Source organism: Eriocheir sinensis, chromosome 27 (assembly GCF_024679095.1).
Source record: "Eriocheir sinensis breed Jianghai 21 chromosome 27, ASM2467909v1, whole genome shotgun sequence".
NCBI lineage: Eukaryota > Metazoa > Arthropoda > Malacostraca > Decapoda > Varunidae > Eriocheir > Eriocheir sinensis.
This window is the reverse complement of record NC_066535.1, coordinates 9,043,921-9,062,662: the sequence shown is the minus strand read 5'-3', so window position 1 is coordinate 9,062,662 and position 18,742 is coordinate 9,043,921. Positions and strand designations below refer to the sequence as shown.

Here is an 18,742-nt window from a genome sequence, read left to right as displayed (position 1 = left end):
GTCAGATCATACCCGACGGATCTATGGCTCCTCAAATAATCACACTCTGTCCTGCCTGGGGGTTGGGATGGCATGTTCCTCCCTTCTCCCTTGTTGTTTACCTGCAACAATAAACTATCAATCAATATTGTCTGTTGATTGTGATGCTACCTAGGCTGCTTTGAATATGATCGACCCATGTTATAAATAAATCATCTAAACTTGCATACAAACACTGACAGAGCCAGACGTCATTTTATGTACCTACAATGAGATGAATTATTATTACTTGAAAGGTAAATCGTTCGAGTATGATCTGACAATACAGTCTGATAGTGTCCGTCAGAAGGAATGTAGCGTTGTCTTGAAAAATAAGCCTTGGATGGTACTTAAATCGCTCATCGGGACAGTATCACCGTGTTCACTGCCTGAAGACTAAACACATTTACAATGAAAGGAATAACAATAGTTCAGTGTTTCCTTTCATGAAATAATAAATAATTGCCCTTGCGGAATAATTAAGAGCAAGAATAATTTAACCGATCGAAAGCCATGCCATCTGGCGAGGGAAATTCAAAATACCCCTTCAGACCCAAGTGGTTGGCTGTCGACCCTCAACATCACCTGCTCTCAAGCTAACAACACCTCAGCGCTCGCTTTCGCCCCACATTAACTCGCGGCAATGCTTACTTCAGGACTCCTCCAGAACTTAATTCAAGAGACCACTACTTTTGAAACCCTTCGAAAGATAAGTGCCTCCTACAGTGATTACAAATAGGTATTACTATCAGGCCTGTAAGGATTATCGTTGTAACGCTGGGAGGTGCTTGTAGGGGAAAGCCCGGCACCCCTGATGAATTAGTGGTAAGTGATCTATGTCTTTTTTGTGGAGTTGTCCTGGTGTAGTTCTAGTGTCTTGCGAGAAAACATAACCGTTGGGTACGGTAAATTCACTGTATCACAACAGTATTTGCCCCGCAATTTGGTACCGATTTTGACCTTGGCTCATGGACTATTTGTGACGTCATGAATCACATGCCCGAGCTTGGAATAATACTGATGGGATTCACCGTACCCTCTCGACCCCCTTCTCTTTTTTCCGGAAGTCACTTGTTACTGCACTGCATTCAGGGACTAAAAAAGAATCCATGTTGCAAGCATTAATTAACTTAGCCAGAGGTGGCTACCATCTAGTGAATATTATCCCAAAAAAAGGATACACGAAATAGGCTTACGGGATACAGATACAGGATATAATATTTTTTTATTATCAATATGAAGGTTAATTAAAGGATAAAACTTCTTGTAATGGTGTGCTTAAAATATCGTATTAGAATATAGGTCTTCCACTTACAAGTTTGCAACTTCACCAGCCATCATACATATCTTCTTATGTGAACTATTATTAAATTATCCCACTGGTAATTTCCAGCAGCAGCAGAGCTCAGTGGCGAGTGGGAAACATTATAAGTGTGAAGAAGAACCAAGGAGGACCTAAGAAGAAGAAGAAGATGATTCGCCGCCATTGTGTCTGCTGCACGCGTGTCGTTGGTACGTTGAAAAGTGAAGCCTAAATTTCTGCGTCTATTTCACCCGCAGTATGTCCACAAAGAATCCGAAGAAGCACAACAGTTTCTTTTACTTCCTGAGACACAAGAAAGGGGAGGTAGAAAAGAGGATGGGCCGAAGCATTGACCTTAGTGAACTAGCTCAGTGTGTTTCTGCAGAATGGGAGGTGAGGAAAAGGCTTCGTTTACCCATGCATTCATTGCTTTATTACCCGCCAGTTCATTGTTTTACTCCCGGGCATCTTTTATTAGAGCAACAGTGTAAGTCTGTCAGTTTACCGTTTTTTATGAGGGGAAGGTGTGGAGGAGTTTTTAATGTGTAGTGTTGAGTACTGGGCCCGGCTCACCTTCCCGACCCCACGATCCACACGATGAGGAGGGGGTACTGCGAAGCCAGCACTCTGCAGATGTGCCAGCTTTCATTTAATTTCATTTCTAGGGGACCCTCAGAGGGCCACTCGGGTGGCATGGTATGCGGGGGTTGTGCGGGGGATTTCAAGGGGCCAGGACAGGATTAAGATAAGGGTTAGGATGAGGAGGAAAGCTCTCAATATATATATATATATATATATATATATATATATATATATATATATATATATATATATATATGTATGTATATATATATATATATATATATATATATATATATATATATATATATATATATATATATATATATATATATATATATATATATATATATATATATATATATATATATATATATATATATATATATATATATATATATATATATATATATATATATATATATATATATATATATATATATATATATATATATATATATATATATATATATATATATATATATATATATATAGTGCTATATATATATATATATATATATATATATATATATATATATATATATATATATATATATATATATATATATATATATATATATATATATAGATCTATATAGTCAGTTAATAGTTATACAAATTGATCTAAAGTTTGTGATGATGATGTGTAGTGCTGATTTAAAATGTGGAGGTGAGGAGGTGAGTGATTATTCTTGAACTAAGCAGTCCCCTACATTAGCTATTTTGTACTAGTGGCCTCTAGTGGGTAGATCAGGAGTTAGAACAAAAAGGTCTGAAGGGGAGATTGCACATTTATCATGAAAGATCTGCCAGTACTTGATCATGTCATGACGGAGCAAACGACCCGTGTATTGAGAATAAATTTTGTGATTTTAACCTTTCAAGATAATTTGAATTTTCTAAGCCCCGAATGTACTTTGTCCAATGCCTCTGAACTGACTCTAATAACTTAGTCTCCAACATAGCCTGTGTTCCACACAGCAGAGGAGTATTCCAACAGGGGGTGCACGTGAGTAATGAAAAGGGGGACCATAAATGAAGCATCACGATTTACTGTTGCTTTAAAATGCAATCAACTGTTATTCCCAAATCAACGGCGATGTCTTTTATAGGAAGGGGTATGTTGTCCATGTAATAAAGTCCTGAGAGTCCCAAAACTTCCCAGTCCATCAGACATCTCTGGAATCTTAATAAAACACACTCTAAAGAATTCACAGTAAAACTCCAGGATTTAGAAATATATAGTAAAAAGGGAATTTATAGCTTTGAAAGTACCAAGGTCTCTCAGCTCAACAACTGCAGAGGAAAGAGAATTCCAGGAGCCCACAACACGAACTGGGAAGAAACGACGCCGACACTCAAGGGAACAACGAATATGAGCAAGCTTGAAGACATGACCTCTTGTACCCACAACTGGAGCAAGCTGGAATAGTCTAGTCGAATCAAAGGGGGCAACACCATGCATGATCTTCCAGCACTCGATCAAATCAGCTCTCAATAACCTCCGGCGAACAGAAAAAAGACCAAGAGCAGAAAGCCTGTCTGCATAGGACAAGTTCTCTGGTGGGGTGCCGGGAACTCTGGGACATGTGGAATATACGAGGCAAAAAGTTTTGACATATCCTTGGGATCATGAATCATTTCTCCATCAACTGCCCTGAGGCGGCCAACCTGACGCACCATCCGGCCCCAATGCTTTACGCACGTCCAGACCTTCCATTATTTCTTTCACCTTTACCTTTATGGGACCCCTGCACCTCGAAGGAGGAAGGGCCCCCTTGCCCCTCTTTTTGTTTTGGGGGTGGCCGTGGTTGTGTAGAGGCTGCGCCCGCCCCAGAACCAGGCCCGGGGTTAACCTTCAGAGGGCTCTGCGTGTGGGCTCCTGGAACGTCCGGAGCCTCTCGGATGATGATTGACTGCCCTACCTATCAAATGAGCTCAGAAGGCTGAGGGTGGACATAGTGGCACTCTCTGAGACAAGGAGGGCTGGCAGTGGCGAGATCAGTGAGGGGGGGTACACCTTCTACTGATCCAGCATGAGCAATGGCTTCCATGTCAGGGGGGTAGCTATGGGCATCTCCAGCCAACTGCTGCCATTTGTGGTTGAGGTTGCTTCGGTTGATGAGCGTATAATGCGAGTGAGGCTGAAGCACACACTGAGCTTCATGTCTCTTGTTGCAGTGTACGCTCCTACCGAGATGCGTGAAACTGAAAAGAAGGAGACGTTCTACACCAAACTCGACTCTGTATTAGACCAGTGCCCTCCCCAGGACACACTCATTGTCCTGGGTGACTTCAATGCTACTACTGGCGCTGACATGGTTGGCTACGAGCTATGTGTTGGTCCCCATGGATCTGGTACCAGGAACACCAACAGCTTTCTCCTCCTGAATTTTGCAAAATCCAGAAGGTTGAGAATTGTGGGTTCGTGGTACCAGAGACCAGAGCTACACCGCTGAACTTGGTATAGCGACTCCGAAGGGGTAGCTAAGGAGATCGACCACATTCTCGTAAGTACTCGTTGGAGGATCCTTCAGAACTGCAGGGTTTACTGGAGTGCTGAGTTCTTTGCAACTGACCATAGGCTTGTTGTTGCAACACTCAAGCTTCATGTCAGGTCAAGAAGAATCTTGAGATGCAACACTACTGTTTTCCATCTCGAGAGGCTGAAGGACCTGGCATGTGCTCAGGAGTATGCAGTGACAGTCTCAAATCGGTTTGAAGTGCTCGGCACCCTAGCTGGAGGACCCTGTAGAACTGTGAGATACCTTCAAACGCGAGACTCTGCAAGCTGCCAAGGAGTGCATTGGAGAGTGCCCGAGATCTAGGAGTGGCTTTGCCTCGGTGGAGATACTGGAGAATATCGAGGAGAGTCGTGCTGCCAGACTTGCTGGGAACTGGGACCAATACAGGGCTCTTGTTACGTAGGACTAGAGCTCTCCTGGGGAGAGACAAGGAGAGGTATGTCAGGGGTCTCGCTGAGGAGGTTGAGGGCCATTTAAATGTGAATGACCTCTGACCTGCCTACCCAGCCCTGAAGAAGCTCCACTCCAAGTCTTCCTCTCAGGTGACCACTATCCGAACAGCCGACGGCTGCCTTGTGTCGGACATGGATGGGCAGAGGGCTCGTTGGGCTCAGTACTTTGAGCAGCTGTACATGGCAGACCCTCCACGTGGGCGACTTTCAGTTGCTGGGTTGCAGGTGGTGGATGCTGACCCACCCATTGCTTCCCATACAAATGTCTTTATCACTCTTGACAGACGACAAACTAATGACAAGATATGCATGACTAAGATAAAAAATGAAACATGAGACTCTATGCTAACTAGGAAAAAAAGATTTGAGGGTGTACAAGGCTCAGCAGTTTTATAGAAATAATGTAAAAATTGTGCTTCCAAGAGGCGTACAGCATGTTCCCGGAGAAGCCTCCTGAGAGATGTACCGCAGTTTACAGGTTAAGAGGTACTACATACTTGTATGTACTAAAACACTGCACGGCTTAAGCTGCCAATATGTTGTATATCGGAATGTCATGTTGAACCAATAACATTAAATTAATTGATGCCAAATTTATTGTATTATGATTATTATTATTATTATTATTATTATTATTATTATTATTATTATTATTATTATTATTATTATTATTATTATTATTATTATTATTATTGGGTAAATCTTAAGAATCACCACTCCACCCCCTCCACCACCCCAGCCCCCCCAGTCCCCCAAGACAAGCCTGGGGAACTGTGGGGAACCGGGGTATTGGGGGGGGGGAGCCCATATCACTGAAAAATGGCCTTCCAAAATTTCCCTAGAAAAATCCGGAAATCAGGAAAAATTCCTAGTCTCCAAAGTAGGGAAAATCCCTACCGTATACTCACATGCGTGGGCTAATCGCTGACCAAGCATACCATCGCTAACCACCCCAAAACAGCCCTGAGCCATGACTCAAGGTCATCCGGGACTCGGGCTGAACAGGCCCGGGCTATACCCGGCCCTCAGCATGGCAGCCGTTGGGCTGCGTGTTCTAAAAAAAATAATAACCACGCGTGGTGGACCTGGTCTCACATGCGTGGGCTAGTCGCTAACCAAGCATACCACCGCTAACCAAGCGTACCATCGCTAACCAAGCGTACCATCGCTAACCAAGCGTACCAGCGCTAACCAAGCGTACCAGCGCTAACCAAGCGCGTTGCTAACCAAGTGTACCGTCGCTAACCAAACGTTTGTAGAAAAAAATATATGAAGACCAAGTGATGCTTCATACGGTAGGTAATGAATGCGAGCTATTTTGTGGCGGCGTTAGCTCGATTAATCCCTTTAGGGAGCTGTGGTTTTGGTGGTCGTTAGCTCGATTAATCCTTGTAGGGAACAGTGATTTTGGTGGTGGGCGGCCAAATCACTGAAAAATGGGCTTTCAAAATGTCCCTACAAAAATCCCCAAAATCGGGAAAAATCCCTAGTCTTTAAAGAAAGGAAATTCCCTAACGTATACTCTTGTAATCTATTCCTATATAACGTAGTAGCCGCTGCAGCGGGTCTGTTGACGAGTGTAGGGCGTGTACTTGGATGGTCAGCGTAGTTGAACCCCCACCCCACCACCCCAATCGTAGTCAAGCAACTCTTGGGAAATGTCATGTTTCATAATTACATATGGTACAATACTGACGGTCAACCCGTCCACTTCTTGTAAGTTGATGCTAGATCATTTATACCGAGTAGTTTAAGGTACAAAATAAAACAGATTTGTGACAGCTGTCATCCAGATCGAACTGACGCTCCTGCTGTTAACTGACGCGGGAGTGACCTACCGACTGCTACGTATGACCCTGGCCTCCATTTTACTCAAATTCCACTATAAGTATCGCGCATTGAACAATATCCGTTTGTTTTCTGACACGTGCTTGTCACACCATATGTTACACTTGACACGCCCGTGTCTTTGTTGGACCCGGTACTGGGATAGTAATCGGTCCTTTTGTCAACCTACATGCACACCAATAAAGAGGTTTAGGGGAGGCACAACAGCTGAGATGATAAAATTAGGTCAAAAAATCATTTTTTAGTATTTCGCATATCTAGATAGAAAAAAGCTTCAAGAATGAAGCTGTAGTCAGTAAATAACGAACACCGGGTGGCAACACGGTTTAAAAGAAATCGAATCCCTCGATAATTACCACATAATATGTCATACTCAAAACTTTAAACTCATTTATCTCAAAACGTCAAATTTTAACTTCAATGAGTAGCTGTGCACAAAAAACTTGATGGATCTAAATGAAACTCACCATACTTGTACATAATGGGTATGTCTACATTTCCAAGACAGGGTTTTAAGAAATTCGAAAAAGTCTTGTTCTGGATACGTTATATAGCTAAAAAAAATAGTGACGTCATTATTTCATGAAATTGCGAAAGCGGTTTCTCACGAACTAAAACGAATTTAGCAAAAAACTGTCTTGGGTAGGTTAATATGTTATTCTACTAAAATAATACCATGCAAAATTTGGTAACTCTAGAGTGAAAATTAAAATTTACGTGAATTTTTTAAGCTGTGACGTCATGACGTCACGACGTCATGAACTAAAATGTTCTACCTACTACCATAATATCAGAAAATGGTGCCATTGCACATTGCAAAAGTTTCAAACAAAAATATTGAAAACTTTTTTTTTTTATGAATATTTTTCATCCAGTTGTTGTGCCTCCCCTTAAATACTCAGTTAACACTTACCGAAAGGTAAAGTAGATGGATATTTTGAGGGAGTGAGTGTCGGGCCTTCCATCCATTATGGCGGCTTGAAAACAACTGACTTCAGGAACCCACCGTTAGGTGCCGCCGCTGATACCCTCGCGTAGTAACATTTTACGAATGTATTAGAAAATACAAATAGCTGTGGCATTAGTTGCTTTAATATAGAGAAAAAAATAAGAAAACTCTTAAAATACCGTTTTTTTGTCCGAAATCGTTATAATCCATGCGCATTTTGGATATTACTGACTTAGGAACTAGTTTGTAGGGTGCACTGCAAGGCAGGTATGAGGCTCAGTCTGTGCATAGAGGCGCTTGTGAAACAATAACAATGGACTTAGAAAATCCAAGCCACCTAACTCTATAATTAAAGAGGCTTGCCCCCCTGGCCCCTCCCCAAGGTAAAACGTATACGAAAATGCATTATAATAATAATTCTTTCACGTGCTAAGATACTACGAATATTGGTTTGGAGTGGTTGTTCTTGAGTTTTGCCTATTATTGTTTTTTTATTATTGATATTATTTTTGCTATTATTATTATTATTATTATTATTATTATTATTATTATTATTATTATTATTATTATTATTATTATATTTTGTTTATAGGCTATGTCACAGGCTCAGAAGATGAAGTACCAGGAGATGGCGGCTGGGAAACGGCAAACAGCAGAGAAGCTGAACTCCCTTGGGGTACCCCTGAGAGTGAAGGAGGATATGGAACGGAGGAAGGCGAAGGAAAATGAGGACATGATCAAGTATATAGAGCATCTTGTTGGCACGTACCGATGTCATGTTGGTAAGCAATGACAAGTTTTGTTTTACTTTTTCATGGTACAGGGTAAGAGCTGCACAAAAATATATAAAACAAGTTATTACAATGTAGGAGTAGGTAGTCTTCAGAGATGCAGACATTTTTATCCATGCCACATTCAATGCTTATTTCTTTGAAGACATTTCTCTTTGGAACTAATAAAAAAGAGAAAAGTAACTACAGTAAGAGTCATTTGATCTGATTACTGTTAATCTGGTAAACTTCACTGTTTTTTGGCACATCCAGAAGTAATATAGTGCCTCCTGATTTCCCAGTTATTCCCCATGTAGCAAATTGGGTGAACTTCATAGGATTAAGGAATGCCCCCCAACTCCACTCGTCCAATATCTAGGGCTAGACAGATACAGTTATACCTCTCCGAGGAGGGACCACAGGCAATTGCCGGGTGACGGTTCATGAAGGGGAGGGGAGGATGCCGATAGACCGACTCTATCAGCTAACGTCAGCCTAGCCGACCAAGTCGGTCTTTCGACGAGGACTGGCGTGTCTTTTTGTACAAGTCAAAGACGTGAGCGTGGCTTCCTTTTGTTCGGCGCAAGATGAGAGTGCTCAGAGTGGAAAACAGGCGGCAGCTTGGGTGACCGGCAACTTTTCTGGGTATGCGTCACACACTTAAGGGGAAATTAGAAGGGAGTAGGAAGGAGGGGCAGAAGGGAGAGTCAGGTCATGTCATGACACACACACACACATAAATGGAAATGAGAAGGATGGGGGGGGGGCAGAAGAAGGGAGAGTCAGGTCATGTCTTGACCTGAGTCAGGTAATATTCTGACCAAATCCCTGATATGACATTCCTTTCTGCCCCTCCCTCCCCACACCATTCTCATTTCCCTTCTGTGTGTGTGTGTGTGTGTGTGTGTGTGTGTGTGACAAGTCAGGACATGACCTGACCTGAGTCAGCTAGGTCATGTTTTGACCAAAGCACTGATCTGACTCTCCTTTCTGCCCCATCCTCCCCACATCCTTCTCATTTCACCTTCTGTGTGTGTGTGACAGGTATGGACATGACCTGACCTGAGTCAGGTCATGTCCTGACCAAAGCCCTGACTTGACTCCTTTCTGACCCTCCCTCCCCACACCCTTCTCCTTTCTCTTTTTTTCATCCCTTCTATCTCACCTTTCACGAGAGAGGCTCATAACCAGAGTGAAGCTACACACGTTCTCTTGAGTCAGTGGCTCGCGTGGTTTTGAGGCTGCGCCGAGTTGAACCAAACACGACAAGGAGGAGGCCGCGGGAAGTTCAAACACGGTTAACCTGTTAAGTCTCTCTCTCTCCTGCCATAGCCACAACATTTGGAGGAAAACGTCCAGTGTGATACTACCTTTTAAGGTAGCATGTGTGACGCCGATGGCAAGTAGACGTGACCCGTACATGTCAAAGCAGCACGAAACTCAGGATGATAATGCGCGAAAGTGGGATGGTAAGAATTTAGGACTAACTGCGAAACTCGAGAGGGTACTGTACTGCCCGTTGCTGGTGGAGGCAGAAGGAAGGGGGAAGGGACGTTATGATGCGTATATTACACGTATTTCAGGACGACCCTTGACAAACAGTTTTACGGACTGGTTTTGTGGCTCACCAAAAAATGTACTCTCTACAGTTTTAAAATACTGAATTTTATCTGCTTAACCCGTACAGTGTTTAGTACGTGTATATATATATATATATATCTATATAATATATATATATATATATATATATATATATATATATATATATATATATATATATATATATATATATATATATATATAAAACAAAGGAGGGGGGGTCGTGAGGTTTTCTTATAAATCAATAGGGGCATCATGTAAAAAAAATTGGGAATCACTTCTCTTATTCATATATAGAGGCATGGCATATTCTTTGATAGGGGAAAACAGCATTAATATTACATAGGAGTAGGTGGCCACCATGATTGTTTTCAGTGTTTTCATATGGACTGAGCTGGATTGTTTAGGTTGGTGGAGTGTAGTTATTAAATTTATGGGGCTAGATTACTATTTTGATGAGGTTAGGTTACTAATTTCATGGATAGGGCTACTAATTTAGTGGCAATAGATATTTAGGCTATGTCAAAGAAAAGAGCAATTTTGCCATAAAAAAAAATGCCCACATCTCTGAAAATGTCATTTACTCTTGTATAATAGCAATATTTACCTAGAAAGTAGAACAGGGATAGATGGTTTCTTGTTCAGAGGCTGGGCAAGGCTGTTAATAAGATTCTTGTGATCTCCTATAGGAGTTGAAAGGCTCAGCTTCTACATTATCAGCACCAGTGTCTACACATGCACGGATGAGGGTGTCTTAGTGCCAGCTGAGCTGAGTGTAATAAGATGTAGCTTTCTGGATGGCATAACAAAGGAACTCCATTCTCTCTTTAAAGGTGAGTGTCTCTGCAGTTCTCCTTTATCACCCAGAATAGAAAGACAGGTGTTCTAATTACTTTCAACTGTTGTACCTTTACCTCATCTTTCCATATTTTCCATACCAAACAAATTAGTTACTGTATTTGTATCTGTTTTGTTTTAGAAAACCTATTGTAAGTTATTTTATTACTTAAAGTTCATTATAATATTCATTATAGTTCAATTTAATCCTGGAATTCATGAGCTGTCATAAATAATGGATATATAGAATATACAACTTTCTTATATTTCACCTTGGTCTTAAAAATTGTGTATTGGGTCACTTTGGGATGCAAGGTCATCATTAATGTGGTAACCATTTAACTTAATGAGCCATGTCACCATAGCTGGCATCCCAACCTAATTTAACCTAACCAGTTAACCTGTGCCTCCACAGCTGACATTCCAGCTGGTTACATGAATGAAGCTTTAGAACATGCTGACATGACTCACAACTTGCTTCCTAGACAAAATGGGCCAGTTAGGGAGGAGAGGGAAAGACTATCCCGTACTGGCACAGAAGTGCACTCTCTCCTTCAGGAGTTCCTTACTGAGGTGTGTATATTTACCGAGTGATATTTACCCAATATTGTAATATATTAGAAATGACTCATGGGGTCCAGTCTTCCATGTGTCAGTCAGTCTGACATAGCATTAATTTCATATAAGGTATTGGATTGGATGATCACCCTGTCCAAGCTATTCTACAATTCAAAGCGCACCTCTACAGATAATTGTAATTTGTATCTTACAAGCACCCTTTCCTCTTTAGTTTCCTTTCATGCCCGCTTGTTGTTCCTCCATCCTATGCAAATAGATTTACTCTTCTCAATATTGTCTATTCTCATCATTACCCTAAACACTCTAAGCATGTCACCTCTTGCTTTTCCTTTCAAGGATGGCAGCCCAATTTTTCCAGTCTTTCTATGTATAAAAAATCTGTCAGATTGAAGACCATCTTGGTTCCTGCTATTTGTATTCTCGTGATCTTACTTTTTCCTTTTATATGGGTACTTCAATACTGTTGCATATTCCAATCTGCGGTGGATTAGAGCTTCTGTTGATTGCTTTATATTATCTCCTACACGTTTAAAAGTTTGTTTTGCACAGTCTTATTAATGTGCTTCTTGGGTGACATCTTATCCTCAACCTTTATCTCTTTATCACTTTTGTGATTCTACCATAAACCATTTCATAACTCATTGATGGCCACTGTATACTTATACTAATATCTAATATTATGCAATTTATTGCATTAAATTTAATATCCCACACCTAGTTCCATTTGTAAATCCTGTCTAGATTTTCCTGCAGCATAATTGCTCTACGGTGCGGGATCCTTACACACACAGAAACATTGATAGGTTAGAACAAATCAACACCAAGGCGACTAGGTTCATTAGAAACGATTACACTTGAATGCCTGGCATCACAAACTGATCAAACAACAATTAAACATGGAACCTCTTCACATACGCAGACAAGCACACAGACTTGCACTTATGTTACAAGATCACAAACACTCACATTGACATTGATCCACATACATACACAACGCAAACAGTCAACATACTCGTAACTCACACATCTGTAAATACCAAACATATCACACTAACACTGACTCATACAAGCATTCATACTTTTCACACACCATACGTGACTGGAACAGCCTCCCTCAACAGACTTCAGACTACGGTACAGTAGACTCGTTCAGAAAACAAATACACACTCACTTGTCACCACAACACACCTACACTAACAATTACACTTGATTCACGTCCCTCCCCCAACAGCCAACACAAATATGCGTGTTATGCACCTGAAAGGTGCCCAGTGCATTATTAATTCAGATCCAAAATTCTTGAGAAACTTTGAGCAGGCAAGGTGGGAGTGCCTAGATAGAGAGAGATGGAAACTCTTCTGCCGTGGCCATCCCCTGGTGGGAGCTCCTAAGAGCAGGCATCAAAGATGAATGAATAAATACAAATGCCCGTTTCTCCATTCTGCGCTTATATATTAACTTTCTTACTTTACATACGTGTTCAACAAACATTCAGGTTTGAAATATCACACTTCCTTATGTTTTAAAAATGTACCACAGTAGAATGTTACAACTAGACTTATGATGTAGAATAATAATTAAAGAAATATGATGCACAAACGTTATACCCGTTACCCCTCTGAATGTTGCTGTCTCTGCCATGTTTGTTTACATCTCAAAGCAGTACCCTCGAGTCTGTAAGAAGGACCAATTCTGGTAGGTCCCAGCAAAGATTAAGGATTTTAAATGTAAAGTATTGGGATTTGATAAGGATCTGAATACATGTGAAACTTTAATAATGACCTGATAGTGGGGAGGACTACGAATGTCGGGCGAAAAATCTTCACCTGAGACTCGTGTTTCAAGCCCATTTATTATATTTTTTTTCAAATGCCAGCCAAAATTGGGGGAGTGTCTTATAAGCCCATGCATCTTATAAGCCATCAAATAAGGCACATTCAGTACTAAAGCACGTCTCTAGGAAGTATATTTTCTTAGTCTACAAGTAGCAAAGTCTTGACCTAATGGATGATCTTGTTGCTAACATTAAGGGTGCGTTTCAGGTCAGTCACCACCATCTGATTGCCTACACACTGAGCATTGAGCAGGAACAGACGGAAAAAATCCTTCTTCAGCTAACAGGTGATGATAATTTATGTGATTTTGTGTTTCTTTACTCCATTCTTGTTATATTGACATTAATATATCCATCCTGCTTCCTTGTTAAAACATTATACAGTAAAGCCCTTACTATCTGGTCCCCAGGTATCCAGAAATCCTAAGTACCCAACAAAATTGTGGCCAGAAAAAGGGTTGGGGGGGGATTTGATATATATGTGCAACTTTTCTTTAATTTTCTGACACTGCACTGACTGTGCCTTAGAAGACTTGGCACCCTACCAGCATCATGGCACACTGGGAAAGAAAACTAACACAAAAAGAGATTGAAGAGTCACGGAAGAGAAGTTCAAATAAAGAATAATGTGAAAAATTGAAGATAATGTTCAGTCAAACCTCGGTTTACGAGTGCCTTAGTTTTCAAGTGTTTTGATTTACGAGCAAAAAAATCCCACAATAAATGCCTTGGTTTAGGAACAGTAACTTGGTATACTAGCATCCTGTTACATTTTTTTATTTTTTTATTTGTTGCCACCCCCTGGGTGGGGACACAGGCTATATGGAGGCCGTCAGGATCAAGTGCGTACGTTCCTTCGAGGAGGGACCACAAACCCTTGCCGGGTGATGGCTCATGAAGGGGAGGGGAGGATGCCGATAGACTGACTTTATTGGCTTACGTCAGCCTAGCTGACCAAGTCGGTCTTTCGACAATGACTGGCATGTCTTTTAGTACAAGTCAAAGACGTGAGCGTGGGTTCCCTTTGTTCGCTGCAAGACGAGAATGCTCAGTGCAGAAAACAATGGGAATAGTCTCATTTAGGGCTGCCACCTTGATCTAAAAAAATAAGGAATGCAACATCCCATTCTGCAATACAGAACGAATCCATATTTTAAGGAACGGATGGCAACCATAAACTTTTTCTAGCCTGCCATGACTGACAGCCTTTGCCCACTGCTGGTGTAGGTTAGAGGAATAGGGGGAGAGACGTTATGACGTGTATTTTACGCGTATTTCAGGACGACCCTTGACAAACATAATTTTATGGACTAGTATTTGTGGTTCACCGAAAAATGTGCTCCCTACAGTTTTAAAATACAGTCACCTCTCGATTAACGTGAGGGTAACGTTCCTGGAGATGTCGCGTTATTTAAACATAATTTCCCCATAGGAAACAATGGTAATAGTGGGGGTCACGTTCCTGAACACTGGGAAAATCTGCCTATTTTGGGGATTTTGTTACTCTAACCTAAAAAAAAAACCATTATTAATACATTAATAGGTCACAGAAGTAACAAAAACACATGTTCTCAATTTATTTAAATTTGTTCTTCACCTGCGGCGGCCACCGTCCCTCCTCGATCTTGATTTTGATCTTGATGTCACAGGTGGCTTGGGATTTCTCCCCAGCCAGACCTGTGAAAGAAAACAAAAACATGCGGAAAGTCTATGTTCTACTCGGGGCTAGGTATCATTATCATTCCCTACATAATTTTTGTAAATTTTTTAGTTTTTTCATTCTGGAATGAATCTCATTGAATAAAAGTTGTAGGAAAGCATACTTATAGCTCTACTGTGAAATCAGATTTTTATTTGGACTGACTGTTTGGCTGGAATTCCATGATTCTCCCAAAATTCCAACTTTTTACTGGTACGATGTACAGAAAAATTTATTGAAGATGTTGGTTCATCTAGAACATCACGTATATCAGTGGAGGTGTCAAGACTATGCTTAGTACGCACACTACGAGCAGAAGCTAAAGGAACACTGCCGGAGGTAAACGACTGAGGGGACAGATATTGCTTTACAGACGCCATGATGCGTAGACGGGAACTGTTGACTTATTTTAGCACGGAGTGGTGGTACGGGACGTCGCGGAAACAAAAGAGGTGCCAATTAGTCACGTAGCATTGACAGAGATTTTGTTACTCGCCCCCTTCAAATTCTGAAAAGCTTCTCACTCTCTGGCGCTGCTGTCATGCTTGTTGCCCACGTCTGATAGAACTATATGACACCAGCGGCATCATCAACATTAAGGGGTTAAATAGGACTGGTGATTATGATTTTGGAATTCAGTCAAAGGGGGTATGTGACCATGCTGAGCAATCCAATGGGGTTAAGAACCCCTGCTCTAGTGCATACAAGAAGAAATAGACTGAAGGCACTCGTGTCAGTCATACATCAGCAATGCTTTGCAACAAACATGATGAAAAAAGTCAGTACACAGAGGGAGGGAGAGAAGAGAGAGGATGAAGGGAGGGAGGGAAGAGACAGAGGGTGACGAGTGAGAGTGGTAAGAGATGGAGGGGTGAGAAGGGAAGGAGGGAGGGAAGGGAGGAAAGAAGGTGGGGAAGAGAAGAATGGAAGGGAGACGAGGACCTTGAGATAGGGAAACAATTGCTGATCAATAGAGAGTAGCAGGGAAGCTACACCTCCCCCCAAACACTGAGGGAGCATCGGAACACGGCGCACTCTTGTGCTGAAAGATACCCCTCTTCTTCAGCTTGCCACAGATACATCTCTCAATCTAGACTTTAGGTTTTTTGCATTTTAAAGATGAAGGGTGTATGAATCTATTGCCATTCAGTTTAACACAATAGAGGCATGAAATACTGCACAATTGATGGTTGAAAACAAGTGATCTTCGACAAAATGTAAAAATTCCCCTGCGTGTGGGGAGAGGCTGGAAATTCCCGCAACTTAGGTTTAACCTTGTGATTGCTTTTAGATAAATTATTTGTCAACCATAGTGGGCTTTTTTGTGTATATATATTTTTACCCTTGAGCTGCTTCCTTTACCGTTAAAAGTCAGATATATTTTTTTAATCTTTTAGGTGTCATTATTTAAAATATCTTAAAATGAGATACATCAGTCTACATATCTCTCTTTAGGTGGTGAGCAGCTCCAAATCTCAGGCATGAAGCTGAAGATATACTCTCTAGAGGTGCTGTTCCAGTCCATGTGCTCATTCATTGGAAAAGTCTCTTTACATCAGGTCACTGGAATGATAACTCAGTCCTGGTACGACTACCACCCTGGAATAGCCTGCACTGTGAGTTGCTTTTTTGTGTGTTTCATGTTGGTAATTTTCATGTCTTAAGGATTTTCTCAGGGGCTCTGTATGGTTGTTTGGTTGTTTACTGATTTGATTTGGTAAAATATACTGCAGGCACACCCATTATTCGTCTTCAAACGCCTACTTCATGAGGACCTGAAAATATAACCCACAAACTCAAACGCGAGTGTGGGGTGGGGGTAAGGAATGGCTTTAGGGGAGGTGACAGTAGTTATTTAGGAGGTGACACTCATTCTTTTCAGATTCTCATGAATTCAGGTATGTATATGTCTTTGTACCTTAAGTACAAGATCTGCACATTTCATTGAGATACAATCAGTATATAGACAACGCGTACTCCATTCGTCTGGTCTGATGGATCAGATTTTGTGCCAGACATTCATAATTTTGACAAGAATATTGCTGGTGTGACTAATGACTGGCCTCTTGATAATGATGCGCAAGAGGTTGATTATCAAAATTGACAAATTGATGTTTCCTGTGATATATTTTGTTTGTTGTAACTGGAATGAATAATTAGTGGCAAGAGATTGTTCAGACGTGACTGTGCCATGTGTCATCTTCCCTCTGCCACCGTCCTATCTATCCTGTCACTACCAGCGCTCCCAAGGTCGCCTCATATCCGCAACCTTTATCCCGCCATCATTGCCACATTAAGTGAATTATTATTATTATTATTATTATTTTATTATTTTTTTTTTTTTTCACTATTTGGTGCTCAACATGTCTCTCTTGGGTGTTGTAATACTAAAAAATTTCCAACAGGTTATTGTTTTGTCATTTTTTGCGCACCCAGGAGCTATTCCCAATTCTTAATTGTGCAGTTTATGGGTTAAAGGGTTAACCCCTTCACTCCAGCGACGCCAATGTCGGCGTCCGACGGCGTCACCGTATGGAAAGGTTTAGTCCTCTTCTAAACCTCTTAATCCTCTTCTGAACCTCTTAAGAGGAAATGGAAGAGGATTAAGAGGAATTTAGAGGAGGATTGAGAGGTTTAGAAGATTAATCATCTTCCATTTCCTCTTAACCCTTTCCATACTGTGACACCGACGTCTCCGTCACGGATGGAAAGGGTTAACATTTTTCACAAAATTTCAACCATTTTTCAACCTACTATTTTCAAAATAAGTATGGAGATGATGGATACATATACAGTAAACCCTCAATATAATGGACTAATTGGGGGAAACTTAGTCTGTTTATGCCGAAAGTCTGTTATAAGTGTCAAAGATTAAAAAACAAAATAATAAGGACAAACCTAATAAACATAGGTATATAGTTTTTTTTTATTGTGTATGTTGTGTGCACGTTGTCTGTATAGCCGCACAGGACACTTGGCAACGGACTGCGAGGCACTAAGGCTGCCAGGTTGGCAGTGGGGCTTTGCAGGGGAGCTGTTTTGTTACGGGTATGGGTAAAATTTTACAAGTGCGCACTGGCAACCTTTTTTTATTTATTTATTTTATTTTTTTTTTTTATCTTTTTTTTTTATTTATTTATTTATTTTTTTTTTTTTGTGTGTGTGTGTGTGTGTATGTATTTTAAAATAATGATAACTGTTTCTGTTACATCATTAAATGATTGACTATTCAATGCCTATTGTACACCTGCCAACGCCTGCAGCCGCAGCTGCAAAATAGCTCGCAGAGAGAGGTTCAAATTGCTTACTGTTTCTACATTTCACTCACAAGGGGGCAAACTAGAATAAAACCAGGCAAATTAATGTACAGTACCCTCTCAAGTTTCGCGCTATCCAAGTTTCGCGATACATGAGTTTCGTGGTTAGTCCTAAATTCTTACCATCCCGAGTTTCACGCATTATCACCCCGAGTTTCGCGCTGCTTTGACAGGTACGGGTCACGTCTACTTACCATCGGCATCACGCACGCTACCTTTAAAGGTAATATCACACTGGAGGTTTTCCTCCAAACATTGTGGCTATGGCAAGGGAGAGAGAGAGAGAGAGAACGGGTCGTTTTGAAGCCGCAGTTGAAGGTGGCTGCCTTCCGATTGGGTGACAGTTATGAAAACATGCTTGTGATTCACTGGGAGTCCAATGACGTCATCACCGACACTCACCCTATCAGCGGCTTCACTGCCTTAACCCTT

General features: G+C 41.1%; 1 protein-coding gene across 5 annotated transcripts in view; it reads left to right on the top strand.

The window, feature by feature from the left end:
- Positions 1-760: 760 nt before the first annotated feature.
- The window catches only part of LOC127004089 (protein maelstrom homolog), a 33,885-nt gene continuing 15,903 nt past the window's right edge, over positions 761-18,742 (top strand). Inside the window, exons 1-7 of one of the 5 annotated variants that reach the window (XM_050871421.1) lie at positions 761-843; positions 1,412-1,714; positions 8,267-8,456; positions 10,733-10,876; positions 11,296-11,453; positions 13,503-13,581; positions 16,449-16,609. In XM_050871421.1, the coding sequence (XP_050727378.1) occupies positions 1,580-1,714; positions 8,267-8,456; positions 10,733-10,876; positions 11,296-11,453; positions 13,503-13,581; positions 16,449-16,609 (867 nt within the window). In that variant the 5' untranslated portion in view covers positions 761-843; positions 1,412-1,579. Of the gene's footprint in view, positions 844-1,212; positions 1,715-8,266; positions 8,457-10,732; positions 10,877-11,295; positions 11,454-13,502; positions 13,582-16,448; positions 16,610-18,742 lie in introns of those variants that run through there. The other 4 variants (XM_050871419.1, XM_050871416.1, XM_050871418.1 and 1 more) reach the window with 4 other exon arrangements.